This window comes from Drosophila grimshawi, unplaced genomic scaffold (assembly GCF_018153295.1).
Source record: "Drosophila grimshawi isolate 15287-2541.00 unplaced genomic scaffold, ASM1815329v1 contig_44, whole genome shotgun sequence".
In the NCBI taxonomy this organism is placed as follows: domain Eukaryota; kingdom Metazoa; phylum Arthropoda; class Insecta; order Diptera; family Drosophilidae; genus Drosophila; species Drosophila grimshawi.
In genome coordinates, this window is record NW_025063240.1 from 22,485,252 (window position 1) to 22,501,776 (window position 16,525).

The 16,525-nt window shown below is 42.2% G+C and overlaps 2 protein-coding genes across 5 annotated transcripts in view; one reads left to right on the top strand and one right to left on the bottom strand.

The window, feature by feature from the left end:
* The window catches only part of LOC6558003, a 67,174-nt gene that overhangs the window by 15,071 nt on the left and 35,578 nt on the right, over positions 1 to 16,525 (bottom strand). For all 4 annotated transcript variants that reach the window (XM_001983211.3, XM_043215604.1, XM_032743241.2 and 1 more), the window contains exons 10-20: positions 15,871 to 16,085; positions 15,560 to 15,806; positions 15,298 to 15,450; positions 9,125 to 9,372; positions 8,600 to 9,055; positions 4,852 to 5,052; positions 3,528 to 4,148; positions 1,903 to 2,084; positions 850 to 1,191; positions 479 to 767; positions 288 to 412 (exon numbers count right to left, since the gene is read on the bottom strand). In XM_001983211.3, coding sequence (XP_001983247.3) covers positions 288 to 412; positions 479 to 767; positions 850 to 1,191; positions 1,903 to 2,084; positions 3,528 to 4,148; positions 4,852 to 5,052; positions 8,600 to 9,055; positions 9,125 to 9,372; positions 15,298 to 15,450; positions 15,560 to 15,806; positions 15,871 to 16,085 — 3,079 coding nt within the window. The remainder of the gene's footprint in view (positions 1 to 287; positions 413 to 478; positions 768 to 849; positions 1,192 to 1,902; positions 2,085 to 3,527; positions 4,149 to 4,851; positions 5,053 to 8,599; positions 9,056 to 9,124; positions 9,373 to 15,297; positions 15,451 to 15,559; positions 15,807 to 15,870; positions 16,086 to 16,525) is intronic.
* On the top strand, positions 6,463 to 8,531 carry LOC6571060 (probable tubulin polyglutamylase TTLL1). Its single transcript, XM_001997231.3, has one exon. The coding sequence runs from the start codon at positions 6,835 to 6,837 to the stop codon at positions 8,317 to 8,319; it is 1,485 nt and encodes a 494-aa protein (XP_001997267.2). The 5' UTR covers positions 6,463 to 6,834; the 3' UTR covers positions 8,320 to 8,531.

A 16,525-nucleotide genomic window follows, 5' to 3' on the forward strand; every position in this document is an offset into this window, starting at 1 on the left:
TTACAATAACAATGCTATGGACTAGATGTAGTAGTAGTTGTAGTAGTAGTTGTATATTTATAAAACATAAAATTGCAATCAGCAGGCAAAGAATTTCGATTTTAATATTTAATAATATTTTTCAGAATGTGTCAGGATGTAATGACATGCTGTGTGTGTGTTTTTTATGTTATTTACATGGGAGTGGACAAAAGGGGGTCTTGGACTGACTCCGCTCACAGCTCATGCAAGTTCGTCTCACTAATTGTGACGAGGGGCGCCAATTTGTTTAAATTTACACGGCTTACCGGTAGCGTTGTTGTTGTGGTTGTTGTTGTAGGTGTTGCTGCGGTTGTTGTTGTTGTTGTTGTAGTTGTTGTGTCTGCGACATCCGGCTGACCATTTTGCAGTGGGTTGTCTGTTGACTCGGCAGCTGCAAGCAAAAAAGAAGATGCTTGTCATAATTTTGCATGGCTTTTAAGTAATTTACATGACGCACCATTTGTGGCAGGCTCTTCCTCTTTGAGGTTAAGCAGCTGCTGCTGCTGTAACGGCTTGGCCGTTTCCTCTTCCTCTTCCTGCTGCTGCTGCTGTTCAGTTGGCTGCCCATTAGCCTCCTCTTCTTCATCTTCTTGCTCCTCCTCGATGCGCGTGGCAATGTCGCCATTCTTTGTTGCAGCTATGGGTGTGCCGGGTGCAGAGGTGGCTGGTGGCGTTACATTGCCATTCTTGAGTATGCCTACCAACGGTGCACCGTTGCCTGGCTTCTTGCTGTCCTCCTGCGGCAGCTGCAACACAGACAGTGAGAGAGAGACAGAGAGATGCAAATAAATCTCATTAGAGCTGCGGCATCAACAACATGTTGCTTACCGCCTTGTAGCTGTATGCGGGCAGGCTGCTGCTGTTGTGGCCTGCCTTAATGCCCGTATGGCCTGTGGATGATGGCCCTTTCACAGCCGGCGATTCGTGCATTTTGGTTGCCTGCTCCTTGGACCAAATGATGTCCTCGTCCGTTTCGCGCTCGATGCGCTTCTTGTAGGCCAAATGGCTGCGATATACCTCGAGCAGGCAGCACACAACAATGATGACAAACACACTGGTCAGCGTTATGAACAGCACCTGCGTCGAGTCCTCCTTCTTGTCCACGTCATAAACGAATTTCGATATATACGGCACTCGTTGTGGCGGCTCCTCGACCCACGGCTCGGGTATCTACCGAGAGTTGAGAGGTGAGAGTTGAAGTGGATCAACATAAGGCCCACAGTTAACACTACTCAGATTTACATTATGGACGGAACACAGATGCCTTATCCCGTGTTGAAACTGGGAACCAACAGTTTAATAAAATTAAGCCCGAAATGGGAATTTAAAGAAAATAATTGAGTGTGAAGAGCGCAAATGTGGTTTATTGTTTTCAACTCTCTTTGTCCATTTAATGTGAGAGCGATTGAGAGCAAGTAAGCATTTTACGGAGAGAAATATAAAAGATCGAACCCATTAAAGATCGGCAAAAAGGGTATAATGCAGTTGTGGAAATGTCTGTAACAGGCAGAAGGAAACGTATCTGAGCCCAATGGGGTCAGGATTATCATCATCTATCTCTTTCTATCAAAGCTAGAAACTTTAAATTTCGAATATAAATTCTTATGCAGATCAAGTTTATTTCATTTCATAAATAACTGCCACCGTTTTGCTATTATCGCTTCAAATCGATTATATATAGCAATAAAGATGAAACTATGAAGTTACAGTCTTGATATTAATATATAACATTTCTAGACATATTATTGATCAACCTTAAAGATTTCATTAATATCGGATAAGAAACACAGACGTATTACATACATATATAAACACCTAACTGGTATTTTATAAAGTGCACTCTACAAATTTTGCACAGTGTATTTAATACAGTTGACTTACCATGCTAACGTTGACCATGGGCTCCTGCGTTGGCTGCTCGCTCACATCGAATTTGGCATTGCATTGTGCGCTGCGTACGCCCTGCGGATTAATGACCGTTATGTTGTCGGCACCGGATTTGGTGAATAGCATATATTCCTCGAGTGGCTTCATAATGTGCCCATTCACCTGGATGTAGATGTCTGCGTTGCGGCGCCAATTGGGAATATTGATGAAATTCTCATTAGTATTGGTCATTAATTCAAATTGAAATGCAAATGCGTTCCGGGTCAATTTTGGGATCGTCTTCTTGGCCTGGAAATTGTTGTTGTTGGTATTGTTGTTGTTATTGTTGGACGTCTACAGGGTCTGTGACCATTCGTGCATATTTTATGGCTTGCCGAAATTAGCAATAAAATTTGTAATACCCCAAAAACGTTAACTGCCCCTGCTATTGAGTTGCGACTTGCACTGCACAAAAAAATGTTAACTATGGATAGCTAAACAAATTGATAGCTGATTAAATGAAGCTCTTTTGCTCACTTGGCCAACTAATAATTCAAGTCGCATTTTTTTTGTATTTTTTGTCACTGCACAAAAATTTCAATTGGTTTTAACTGCATTTAAGCGAGTTCGAAAACGGAAAAACTTTTCCAATATGCAATTTTGCAGTTTTTTTTTTTGGTGGGTGGGTTTTGAGGCAACATTTTCGTCTGCTCTGTTTATGGCCATTGGCAAACAAACGCGATTCGATGGCGCTTTAATAGTTGCTCCATTTAACAGCTTGCACACACATCCAGGAGGCGGTGAAGTGGGCGTGGCTGGCTGGCTAAGCAACTAACAGTTGAGCGAGAGAGAGAGAGAGAGTTGAGAATTTTAATCAAAGTGTGGTTGGCTGTTGTAAAAGCAGCAGCGGCAGCTACAAAAGCAGCAGGAGCAACAATTTAAATATGAGCCACTGTAAATCTTGAGAGCGCAAAAACTGACAAAAATTTATGGCAACAGCCACGGAAATGACTTTTTATGGCAGCGAATAAATTTAATTTTTGGTCAACAGAGTGCTGCAGCATCTCCTTGCAACTGCTGGCCGTGCCACTTGATGAGACCACACAATAACAATAACAACAACAACAACAACAAGAAAAACAATAAACTGCAATTTGAGTATGACGAAAAACCGTCGAAAAAAAGTTAAAGCTTTTTTGGGTGTTGCAAAATTTTAAATACACTTATTTTGCCTGCATTTTGGATGTCGTTGACTAAATTGAGAAAATGATATTTTTGAGAGCAGACGATTTAGATAAATTCGAAAATGAATATTGTAGAAAAGATTCGGGTGATTAAAACATTTGAATAGGGATCTATACTTATTACCATTCAATAGAAGGTGACTAATTTCATTAACAGCGAGCACAAATTAAAATTGTCTTTCAAAAGTTTGAGCAGTCGTAGTAATAGTTTTTAGCTGGCCAAGTCAAACAACAGCTAAATTGTGCAAGCGTTACATAGTTGTTAACAAAACCATAGCACCCACTGCCTATTCATATAAATTAATGGCAAGTCGAGATGAAATTTATGACTCCAACGACAACGACAACTGCAACTGGAACTCGACAGTGGCAGCAAGGCTGCCCCTTTTTACTCACTTGACAGACAGCCGCTGTAGCTTTTAAAGACCGCAAAACGAGAGTCTGTGGTATTGATGCCGCCAATTTGGGCGCGATTGGCGCCCTCATCCAAGGTGGTGGTCAGCACGCGGGCCGCGAAGTCCGTGAGGGGCACCTGTTCGCGATCGATGTAGAGCACGGCTTGGGTTCCATTGCGCACATAGTAAATCGAGTGTCTGGCACTGTTGAGGAAATTCCGATCGATGCGTGCTCCCACAGTTTGGCCCCTTTCGCGATCCTCTTCGAACTGCAGATACCCATCCGAGGTGATGGCCAGCAGTAGGTAATAACTACGCTCCGCGGCTGTCTGCAACAGCAGCATAATGCGATTGGCTCGTCTCAAGTCGAATGAGGAGAAAGCCAGCTGGAGGCGCACATAGTTCACGCTGCCCGAACTGGGCAGCTCAAATTTGCGTTGCAGTGTGGACTCCCCGCTGAAATCGGCGCCCTTCTCAACCGAACAAAACTCGCCCAGGAAACTGGTGTGCTCGCAGTCGCAGGTGGACATTTGTTCGGCAAAATGCTCCTTGCAAATGCCACCATTCTTGCAGGGCTCTGCATCGCATTTGATTTGGCAATTGGGCAGTACACCTTCCGAAGCTGTGGGGATTAAGGAGATGATTAAATATTGGTAAAATATGTCCCTAGTCTGTAGAAGAAATCCTTTCTAAATTGAGAAACAACTACTTTTTTTTAATCTATAAATTTGTTTACAGACTAGCGAAAAGAAAATCCTGAATTAAAAAAATACTTTTCTGAATAATAAGTTTTGCTAACCTTGGCATTAAAACTATTTCGATTTTCTAAATTACAAAGTGTGATTTTTTTTCTTTTCAAACTTTGTTCACTGTGAGAAATGAAATTTCAATCAGCTAGCCAGTGAGTGATTCGGCATATTCCGCTGGCTCTAGATAAGGATAATTCATCGCTAGTTGGATTAGCGGGGCTGCAATACGTGATACTTAATCGTATGAATGTCAGGAGGCAATTTCCGCGCCGTGTGTGGCCGTGTAGCTGCATAAATCATACGCCGCGTAGCCGGCGCTCTGGCTGCGTTTATCGTATTGGCATTAATCTTGGAGCACACACTACACACATAGCAGCAGGCTCAACAGTGGCAGCACTTTGCGGAAATTGCCTGCATATTAAGTTGCAGCAGTGTGTGGCAGCCACAACACGAAGCAGGCAGCCGAAAATAGTATTACGCTGCTGCTGCTGGTTGCTAGTTGTCTGGTTTGGCTCTGGCACTTAGTGAAAATTGATTTATTCTCGTATTCGTACTCCTACTCGTAGTTGTACTTACTGGGCGCTATATTCCTTTCATTGATTTCCGCCAAGTCGATCAACTGGGCGCCAATTTTGAGGCCGCGCACACAACCGATATAGCCCTCGAGACTGGGTGCATCCACATTTGGGCGTAGCAAATTTGCTGGATCGTAGCCGCCAACGTGGAACTGAAAGTACTCGGTGGGCGGGGCGGGCGGACGATGCGGCGATAGGACCTCTGCAAATAAACAACAACAAGAACAAGAACAACAACAAAATCAAATGAGGCAACCAGTTTAAGCGTTCCGACCACGTTTCGACCCCATTTCTGTGTGTGGCCTGTGCGGAAATGAGCCTTCATTGCTGTGTGGCAATTGGGTTTTGTGTTGGGGTCCGCTTTTGGCATTTGGAGCCCAAGTTTGTCTAATTGAAATGTTTGCAGCTAGCCAGTTAATTCCTGGCCCTGGCCCTGGCCATGGCCCTGACTGGCTCTCTGCCTGCCTCTCTGCCTGTCTATCTATAATTTCCAGTTAACGCATTTAATTGCATAAGTGGTCATGTGTTATTCTCCCTACAGAAGTATTGACGATTTTCAGCTCTCTCTCTCTCCCTCTCTCTCTCTCTCTCTCTCTCTCTCTCTCTTGTACAATTTTCGATGTCTAATTATGATTGATTCTCTGCCGGCTGACTAACTACACCAAATTTGCTGGCAAATTTGGTCTGCATTTGCTGTGCTGAACACGAGCTCTTTGATTGATTTTTGGGCAAATTTGGCAGATTTCCATTTCAAGTGCCTTTAAGCCGAAGTTGTACGTAATTTGGGCGACTTTTGCCAAAAGCAAAATGCATGCATCGACTTATTAATCTGGAAACCGTCTTAAGTGCAGTTAAAGAGAATCCAAATTGCTGAATTTGCTGGCTTAAATCAGTTAAGGTACTGAATCGAAGTAAGTTCAAAATGCTCTTTAAGTTCATTACTTGGATTATTTCGATTAATTTAAGTGGATCTAACTGAAAGCAGGATTGTTGGCAATTATTCATTGTACAAGTGTTGTTTGATATACTTAAGAGTAAATGAAAGCCATTTAAAATATATTTTAAATACTCAGACGAAATTCCTTAATCAACACTCCTCTGCGTACTATTTAACAGACGTATTCAGGGTATCTTTTAGTCGAGCACTGTCTCTCTCTCAAACTTGTTCGATTCCGTTGAACAAAGCCTTTTAAAATTCAGATTTAATGCCAAAATGCAACCGAAGCTAAAAATTTCAATCAGTTTTGACAAATTTATGCAAATTTGTATATTTTCCCATTAATCAAGTTGGAAAATAGCAGACGACGAGGATATGCAATAGTTATCAATTATATCTAGAACACTCTATTCATATGGCTGTTAAACTGAATTTTGATTTGAATTTAATACCATTGAAACACAATGTTTATTAAAAACTGATCCAATTCACAGTTGGAGTGTGTGAAAAAGCGATTTCGGCTTCAACAATTCAGTTTTATTAACATATTCTGGCAAACATTTTTCAAACAACTATAAAGCAGCTGAATGTTTTTATGCCATTGAGAAAAGTTTAGCCATTCGAATTGCTTTCGTTTTATACAGTTTATTTTTGGTGTTTTTTACTGACTCTACACACACACACACAATCACACATACACACACACAGAAAAATATTTCAAGTGCAAATAATTTGGCGATCGCAGTGAACACAGATTTTTCCCAGTGTGTTTTTTTTCACATTTTTTTCTCTTATTTTGGTGTGTGTTTGGACATTTTTGGCATATTTGCAACTTTAGTTGCTAAACTGTTTTGAAACTATTTTGCCTGCTGCGCTTGGCGGCACAGTGAAAAAAAAAAGCAGACTCTAAGGATTGGCTGGCCTCAAGGAGAGGTGGTAGGAGAAAGTTACCAGTGGCAACCAGTTGGAGAAAGCTTTGTTGGTTCAATAAAAGTCGCAGTGCCCGAAATATCAAACAAGTGACTGGCAGCTAAGCAACGGCTGGCAATGCGCGGTCATGTCAGGATGTACGGGGGCGGTGGGGATGCCTCAACAATGTATTATGGATGCGCCGGACCGGTGAGCGATTGGACGCAGCGCATTGCCAGTCTGCAGCCGACAATCGACAGGAGTGTTGCCACAATGTACGGTCGTCTGCCAGCCACAGTTGGCACTGGTGCGGCCGGGGGTGGTGCAGGTGGTGGTGGAGCTGGTGGTGCTGGTGGTAATCAGCAGTGTCATGACCGGGTAAAAATTGGCTTCTGCACGGATTTGGACAAATCGGTGCTGGTGAACAATTTTGAGAAGCGTGGCTGGCATCAGGTAAATGGCGACGATGACTGGCATTTCTATTGGGCTGGCGTGCAGACGTGTCGGAATATCTTTAGTGTGGACAGCGGTTATCGGATGCACGACAATCAGATGATCAATCATTTTCCCAATCACTATGAGCTCTCGCGCAAGGATCTGCTCGTCAAGAATATCAAACGCTATCGCAAGGATCTCGAACGGGATGGTAATCCTCTGGCCGAAAAAACTGAGTCAAATAACTCGAGCGGCACTCGCTATCTTTATCTGGATTTTGTGCCAACGACTTTTGTGCTGCCAGCGGATTATAATATGTTTGTGGAGGAGTATCGCAAATTTCCGCTGAGCACTTGGATTATGAAGCCGTGCGGCAAATCGCAGGGCGCTGGCATCTTTCTCATCAACAAGCTGTCCAAGCTGAAGAAATGGTCGCGTGAGGCCAAGGGGCCTTTTCATCCACAAATCGCCAAGGAATCGTATGTTATATCCAGATATATCGATAATCCGCTGCTGATCGGTGGCAAAAAGTTCGATTTGCGCCTGTATGTGCTTGTCGCCTCCTTTCGTCCCCTGAAAGCATATCTCTTCAAGCAGGGATTCTGTCGTTTTTGTACAGTGAAATACGATACGAGTGTGACGGAGCTGGACAACATGTATGTCCATCTGACCAATGTGAGTGTGCAGAAACATGGAGGGGAGTATAATACCCTGCATGGCGGCAAGTGGTCGGTGCAGAATTTGGCACTGTATTTGGAGGGTACCCGTGGCAAGGAGGTCACCGATCGACTCTTTGGCGCCATCTCCTGGCTGATTGTACACTCGCTGCGTGCTGTAGCGCCCGTGATGGCCAGCGATAGGCACTGCTTTGAGTGTTATGGCTATGACATCATCATTGATAATGCTCTGAAGCCCTGGCTGGTGGAGGTGAATGCCTCCCCATCCCTGACCTCCACAACAGTGAATGATCGCATACTCAAGTATAAATTGATTGACAACATTCTGTCGGTGGTGCTGCCTCCGGATGGTTTGCCAGATGTCCGCTGGAATAAGATACCCAGCGCTGATGCCTTGGGCAACTTTGAGCTGCTGATCGACGAAGAGCTGGCGGCTCAGGATGAGGCACAGAACAACAGCAGCTCATCTTCGCATGTGAAGTCTTCAAAACTCAGCAGTCGCTGGAAGTGACGAAGGTAATCATCAAGCAGCTCACCCGTGTGTTTTAAAAAACAACCTAACCCATATCTATGTGCTAATTTTTGGAAAGAATTTGTACATAAATTCGAATTTGGGCTTACTGAACCTGAACCACAGATATTCCCCAAAAAATTCAGTCAATCACAATCTGGTTGAAATAAAGATTAATTCATTATTTATATACTTAATGTCAACTAAAATCAGTCAACAAAAAATAAATAAATAAATAAATAATTTGAATTATATTTTTGATTGCTTAACTTCGACTTACCCTTCTCGGGATTGCTCCAGGGCTTGTTGGCGTATTCATCCAGGAGGAGGGTGCCCCGATCTATGCTGGCACTGCGCTGATTAACATGCATGCGAGTCTCCTGCTCGCCCCGCACAATGGCCACCTGAATGCTCTTCAGATTGCTCACCAGTGTTTCATCGAGCAGCGTCAGATTGACAATCTCATCGCCGTAGTTGTAGAGGAATACAATCTCCCTGGCCTGACTGATGTACAGATGGACAAAGTTATTGTAATGATCGTTGGCATAGAGCACCAAGGCATTTGTATCGTAGGTACGCAAATTAATCAACAGATCCTGGCTGAGAATCCCTTTGAGCATCTCCCGTTCATCCTCAATGCCATGGAGGAGTATCGCTGGCGTCGATGTCACACTGAGATAGTTTCGCATCAGAAACGACTCGCGATTGATGAAAGTCAACGCCTTCTCATTGATATCTACAAAATGGGGGGACAGAATTCAATTAGCTAGCGTTGAGTTTGTGTTTGCTATATGATTCTATTTACTCGTCTCGCAGAACTCGCCAATGTGTGCCCAGGGATTGTTGCAGACGCACTTGAAGCTGCTCCACAGCTCCTTGCACTGGGCACCGTTGCGACACGGCGAGGGCACACAGGATGGCTTACAATCCTTGATAATCTCCGACAGATGCACTGACATGTAGCTGTAGATGTCGAGTATCTCGCCATTGACCACCAGGCCACGGAAACAGCCAATAAGACCCGCCTTCACAGACAGCTTCTTCAGCAGGTCACTGCGGATATGCAATTGGGGGATTAGGGATTACTTTTTGTTTGTTTTTCATATATATTACGGCGACTGTCATGTTTATTCAATAAGTCGACCAGCAGCTGCAAGTAAAAAAAAAGTATCGACTTCGAACCTTTTGCTGACTTTATGCAAATATTTTTTGTGAAGCCTGCTGGCGCATTTGCTTCACGAATCCCAGACCCAAAAACTCAGTGTTGACTTGGCCGCGACGCCTTTGGGCTTTCAAGTTTGCTGCTTTGGCAAATCGACGAACAGACGACGACAGTCGAACTGATGCAGCGATGATGGCTGCCGGCTTTAATCGGCCAAACATTGGTTAAAGCTATCCCTACTGAGAGCCATTGGATGCCACAATTTCTTTCAAACCGGCTACTTTAGTCATTTATTTTTTGTAGTTTGGCGCCCTTTTTCTTTACAACTGCGTTGCATACACTTACCAAGCGACGACCCTGTTTGATTTATTCATTGAGTATGCCGATATTATGACAAGAGTAATTATGAATTACTAAAGGGTTATGTGGCTCTATACCAGCTTGATGTTAGAAGTAAAAAATATAGAATATATACTGTAAAGTATCTTGTATCTTTGATAAAACTAATAACTTGACTAGCTTTTTTAACAGTGGATTTAATGTGGTTTTTCAATTTAAATATATGCTCAAGAAGTAAACCATTTACTTCGTTCAAACAATCAGATTTCAAGTTTAACTTTAACCACTTTACTGCATAAGCTTTAGAAATAAGCCAAACTATTTATTTTTAGAGTATCCTCAGTTCATTCTCACTCGGCTGACTCCTCTTTGTCGCAGTTAGTATGCTTTTACTCATTTCTTTTTATCTTGCTTGCTGTATTCGAGCAATTTGCAAGTTTCGTTCGCTTTTAACTTTTGCGCACAGAATTCGAACCCTCCAGAATGCTCCCCTCTCATTGCCAACCCCCTCCCTCCCTCCGTGCCCTCTTTAGAGCTCTCTATCTGGGTCTTGCTGTGTAGCTAACAATGAATTGGCCAATAAAATCTCAAGTGTAAGCTTTTCAAAATTAAAGTGGCGGAAATGTCTTGTTTATACGCGTGCAGCGTACTTCCTCTTCTTGCCCCCATTCCACCCAGCAGCAGTAAGAAGAAGAAGAAGCACAGCAACGAAAGTTGCTCAAAAATGTCTTTCTAAATTATGTAAATTTCATTACAAGTCGCCCGCCGCATTCGCTGAGTGTTGTCTGCACAAAAAGCTCTAAGTAAAATTAAAATTCTTGTTTTAAATAAAAGAAATTCCCAACTCTGCACTTTCTTGGTTTTTTCTCTGTCCCTTACAAAAGGTATTATGGCTTTTGCTTCAAGTCTGTTCGGCACTGAGCACTTCTTTCTGCGAGTGTATTTCAACTTCGGCATGTCAATGCTCTATTTTCATTGTATTTTATTTTTTGTAGCTTTTGCCCCCTTTTCACATCTTTTTTTTTTTTGATTATTGTAATTTCTTTTCACTTTGTCGCCGCTTTGGTTTGTAATTGTTTGCTAAGTTACGTAATTGTTCCTTAAGCGCGAAACTTATTGAATAATGCCAAATGAATTGGCCAGCAGGCAATAATCACATAGCCACAGGGGCAGAGAGAGGGCGGGGCAGGCAGTCCTTGAGCGTTGCTGCGTTGTGTCCTTTAACGTAATTGCAATCTGCAGCTCTTAAGCTGCACAGCTATTAAGTCATTAGTTTTTTTTAGCAACGTGTGCTGCATGTGGCACATGTTAATTTTGATGTTTGTAGCGCGCATACGCCGCGTGCAACGAGCACCATGTAACGCTCAACGTGCAACGTGCAACGTGCAACGTGAGTGCTCGTTGTAAAATGAAATTTAGCGTTTTGCCTTGCAAATGATGGCTGTCTGCCGTGCTGACACTTGGCTAAAAGGATTTGCACGCTGCCTGGTTGGCTGGCCATTTGCCGAAATAAAATAAAAATGAAATGTGTACACGAAATTAACGGTAATAAAATGAAAGAACTTTGACAGCCCATTTATATATAGATATATATATATATATAGAGGAGATGGAGAGAGACAGAAAGAGAGAAGAGATGCAGAATGCAGCTGAGCAATTCGTTGAGCGGAAATCCTATTAACGTTGCAAACGCGCAAAGTGCGAAGCAATTAAGAATTTATTTAACACCGTCACAAGCAATTAAGCACTTTTCATTCATTCAGGGACGCGCTTGCAACACACACGCACACACTTGCACACACTTACAACACCCACCGTCGAGAGTGGCAAATTTTCTCCAGTGGCAACCACTATTTTTGCGCGTTTTCCTTTTTTTCGTGGCAAATAGTTCGCATATTTGGCCAGCCAGTTGTCAGTGTTTTTGTCGATGATCAACGTGCATGTTGCAACTGCTGCAACAGCTGCCACATCTAGTGCTGTTTCTAACAAACAACACGATATAGCAAAAAAAGCGTTGACAACCTTCATTAGTGTTAGCTTCAATTATAAAGCTGCTTTTTGTGGTTCATAATATGGGCCAAGATTTGTGAGAAATATTGTCGGAATAGGTTTGAAGTCGAAATTCTTTATATTATTTTATTCGCGATTTCTATTTAGTTAATCTTAAAGTTCTAGAAGTTTTCAAGTGACGGAGCCATTTTGGTCATGGTCTATTTTCGATAAGGTTAGCTTAATTTCAATCACAAATTTTGCCAATTTTATTGCATTCCGCTTAATTAATTGTTGTATAATAACGTCGCATATGTGTGTAATAAGATCGTTATATTGAGCTTACAACGGAAATGGTTGTACATTAAACTGGACCACAGACTGCCTCGAGGGATTAATTGAAATGCCATCAGTTGCCGCCTTCATGTGACCCACTGCGTTAAGCAAAAGTCTCGTCTCACCTCACTCGTCTCTCATTCCTCATCCCTCGTTCTTCCTTGCCACGTCTCCCTTGCCACGTCTCCCTTGCCACGTCTCCCTTGCCACGTCTCCCTTGCCTCGTCTCTCGTATCGTGTCTGGCCCTGTCTGCGTCAATATGTTGATTAACTCTTTTATTTATGAGCTGGCACTGATTTCCCTTAATGGCTTACACTGCACACGGTACACTGCGCACTTTAGCGGCATCCTTGCCATGGCCTTGCCTTGCCAAGGGCCAAGTGCATCAATATTTGTATACCCTGTACTTAATCAGCGTAAGACGAGCTCTTCATTAAGGTTCTTCCTGCTGACTCACTTCATTTACCAAACTTTGAGTGTAGTTAAGTCATTTTCGACATTGTCATCATTTGGTTATGAGAGGACAGAAAATGGGGTTTATTGAAATTATAACTATATTTTGAAGATTTTATAATTTGTACTTGGAAATCTCCTTAAACTTTAAACTTCCTTAAGTTTTGGTTAATCTGACTACATTTTCAAGGGATGGGACCATTTTTGTCATAGTCTCTATGATAAGTTCAACTTAATTAATTAAAAATTCATTTTAGTAATTTTTTTATTTATTGTTTTATGTTTCGCAGAGTATAGTCATAGTCGTGCCGCTTTCAACTGTCGTGTTTCTTGCTCTTTGGTTTTAACAGTTCTTCACATTGTCGGGCTTGTGCTTTTTTAAGTCCTTACAGAGAATATTATAGTTTTGTCGTGAAGTTTGTAACGCCTTCCAGGAGACGTCTCCGAACCCATTAAAATATATTTTCTAAATCAGTGTCAGCAGTCAAGTCGATATAGCCATGTCCATTTCTCGTTCTGTCATTGTTTCTGAGTTTTAAATCTATGTGGATGAAACATTACTGCCGCACATATATCGGAGCTGGCCGAATCGAATTACTATATCATATAGCTGCTACAGGCACCATCGGTCAAGATATTGCATGAAAAAATGTTTGCTTATCAAGTGATTCTAACCAAACTCATCGGTTATGCATTTTATTACGCTGTCAAACAATCATAGATATCAGCCTACTATATCATCTAGTTTGTATAGGAACAATCAGCTTTAGATGTCGGCATTTCGACTCCACTCTGCAAGGGTATTCAATGCTCGGCTTGCCTAGGATATCCGTTGTTTTTTGTTTTTCGTAGTTGTTTCACTTGTGCTCTTATTATATTTTGTTTAAATAAATTGAGTTCCATAATTGGCTGAGCGATATATATATAAAGCGCAGCACTTTACCGTTAATTACTCTCATCGAAATTGTATGATTGGGTCTGAGGTGTGTGCAGTGTGGTGCATCAGCGTTTGGCGTTGAGTGCAATATTTTACATATTTCGGTTTTTACTTTTCGATTTTATTTCTTAAATTTGATTTTGCGCAATATTCAATAAATTAACAAACACACACACTTAATGAATAAAATCCGACACTATTTATGAGTGTGCACATCTGCTTGTCATTGCCTGTGTCTGTGTGTTTGTGTGTGTCTGTGTGTGTCTGTGTGTGAGAGTGCAGAAAAAACTTTATAAATTATGCCAATCAAGCATAAGCGCGTTTTAAATGCGCCAACTGGCAAAGGATGAAAAGCTCGACTCGTCTTGAAAATGGGGTAAAAAACACGAGTTCGCGACTGGTGGGCAACTTTTGGCTGCTAGCCCCCTCCCCCCATGACCACGCCAATGCCTTGATTATTGATAATGACTTTTAAATGAATTTCCAGCGGGAAGTTAATTTAATTATGGCAATTCTTTTGAAACGAGCATTTCAAGCATATTCTATATATGTGGTGCAAATGCGAGTTGGCTGCAAGTTGGCAACAGCTACGATAACAGCATTAAGCAAATAATAAACAGCTGCTTAATTACTGATTGAACTGCTTAATAATATGTTGCAAACAGCTTCGATTGGGTTAAATAAGCACTTCGATTGAGATTTGTTGAAGTTGGGCAACAGATGATTGTAGAGCTTGGTCGGAAATTAATCATAGAAGAGTTGTCAGAAATATAAATACTTTATTTATAAGTTTCTTGATAAGTAACTAAGCGATGTAAAACCAAGTGAGCATGCTTTAATCGAGAAAGCTCTACTCACTTCTAGTATCTCTGAAGTCCGATTTAAAATAGATATAAATTCATCGATGCTGATCAGGAATATATATACTGCAGATATTTTCTTGTGCCCGTTACACACTTTTGTACAACTTCATCATTATTAATGGATTCGGGGTAGAAGTATTGTGTTTAATTTCGTTATTAATGTTTTTGGCAAAAGCAAATATAAATTGATGAGTCTACAATATTAGCGAGCCTTTCATTTGTGTGGCGCCTCAATTTGCGTCATAATCAACTAGCGTAAAGTAATTTGCCAAAGATAATCACTTGGTATGCCCTTAAATGGGCCTGAGGAGTGTTACACTCATCAGCATGAAATGAGTTGCCCTTGGGTCACATTCTGAACGCCTTTGAGTATCTTTTGCAGCCAACCGACAGAGTTGCTGTTGCTGGCTTGCTGCTGCCAGTTTGCCAGTTTTGTTAGTCGCGCGTTTATAATTAAAACGTAATTGCGGCAATAAATTGCACAGACCGCAATGGCCAATGGGCAATGACCAATTGAGGCACGCTCGCTGGCTTTTGCACTGCGGTTATTATTACAGCTGCTGCTGCGTTGCAAGCAGCCATAAAAAACGATTGGGAGTGCGGCTAAGCCAGGGCTGATTAGATCCATGTACATTCAGAAAAAAATCCTCATGAATTGTAGGAAAAACTAGAAAGATTTTCTTGTTGTCAAAAACAACTTCTACATATAAGAAAACATTATTCTACAAAATAGAGATTATAAATTAGTGAACTGTATTCTGAACTGAATAGAAAAACCCTGGATTTTAGAAATATACTTTCTCAATAATAAGGTGAGGTGAGTTACCCTTGACACTAAAAGTATTTCGAATTCAGTATGATTTGATTTTCTGAGTGTATTAAAGTCGCTGGTACTTACAATGTGGCGCCACCGATGTACATGCTGCCCTCAAACGGGCCAAACTCCTCCTCAGGCAGAAGGTCGAGCATCTGGTAATCGGTGTTTATCATGAAGCGCACATGATATTGATTGTAGTCGATCCATATTTTATGCCATTCGCCGCCATTGAGCCTGCAATTCAAGCAATTCAATATGATATACATACATATATATATTTTTATTTGTTTCCCATGGCTAATTGATGGGTACACTGGATGGGTGGGTGAAACACTTGACCCACCTGCGATGGGAGTTAATCACCAGTTCCCGTGTGGTGCCGGTGCTCAGCGTGAAATTGAACGTCAGCTGATAGTCACCCGTCAACGCCACCATGAACGAGGGATAGTGCGCCCGAATCGGTGGCTGGAAGAGTAAGATGGCCTTCTCGCCGGTGGTGCGAAAGGAGAAGGCAATATCGCCCTTTCGCCAGCCAGGCACCTCAATATACGACTGCGACGTGGTAAAGGTAACCACATACTTTTGTGTATCTGTATTCCCCCCAAAAACAAAGAGATATTTACTTTTGTATGGGGATGTTGTTTGGCAACTCACTTGTCTCCACGCATTCGAGGGGGCCGAGTGTAATGCGTCCCTGGGCCTCGTCGTCGAGGTCCTTCTGCTGCAGGAAATACATGTTGGTGATGCCCAAACTGTGCGGTTCCTGATAGTAGCCCTCGTCCGAATTCCATTTGTTCTCCTTCACATCGCAGTTGCATGATTGATTCGGGTCCACGCAAGTCTTGTTAACGGAGCACGGGCAAGCGCCTCTGTGACCGGATCGCCATATACATAGAGATGGAGAGAGAGGGATACAGAGACAGAGAGACAGAGAGAGAGAGAGAGAGAGAGGGGGGAGAGAGGTTGTATAAAAAAGGTGAAAGGTATTCCAAAAAACAAGTAGCCACGGCTTGCATACATTTGCATCTATTTGGAGGCGACTCTGTCGACAGAGCTGCCGGCAATTTGACGAGTCCACTTTAAGCGAATGGGGCTGTGGGTGGAGGGGTGGCGAGGGGTTGAGCGGATACCACTTGGTTTGGGGCATTTCTTTTGGCGATTTATTGTCGGCATTTTTGTTGTGCCATTTATAAGTGCCGTGGAGAGCTTTAAGCGGATCTATTGTCTATTACAACCAGTTTGTAACATGGCAATTATTAAGGGGAGCTTGCAGTATACTTAAAATTTTGTAATTACTTGTTGAGTATGG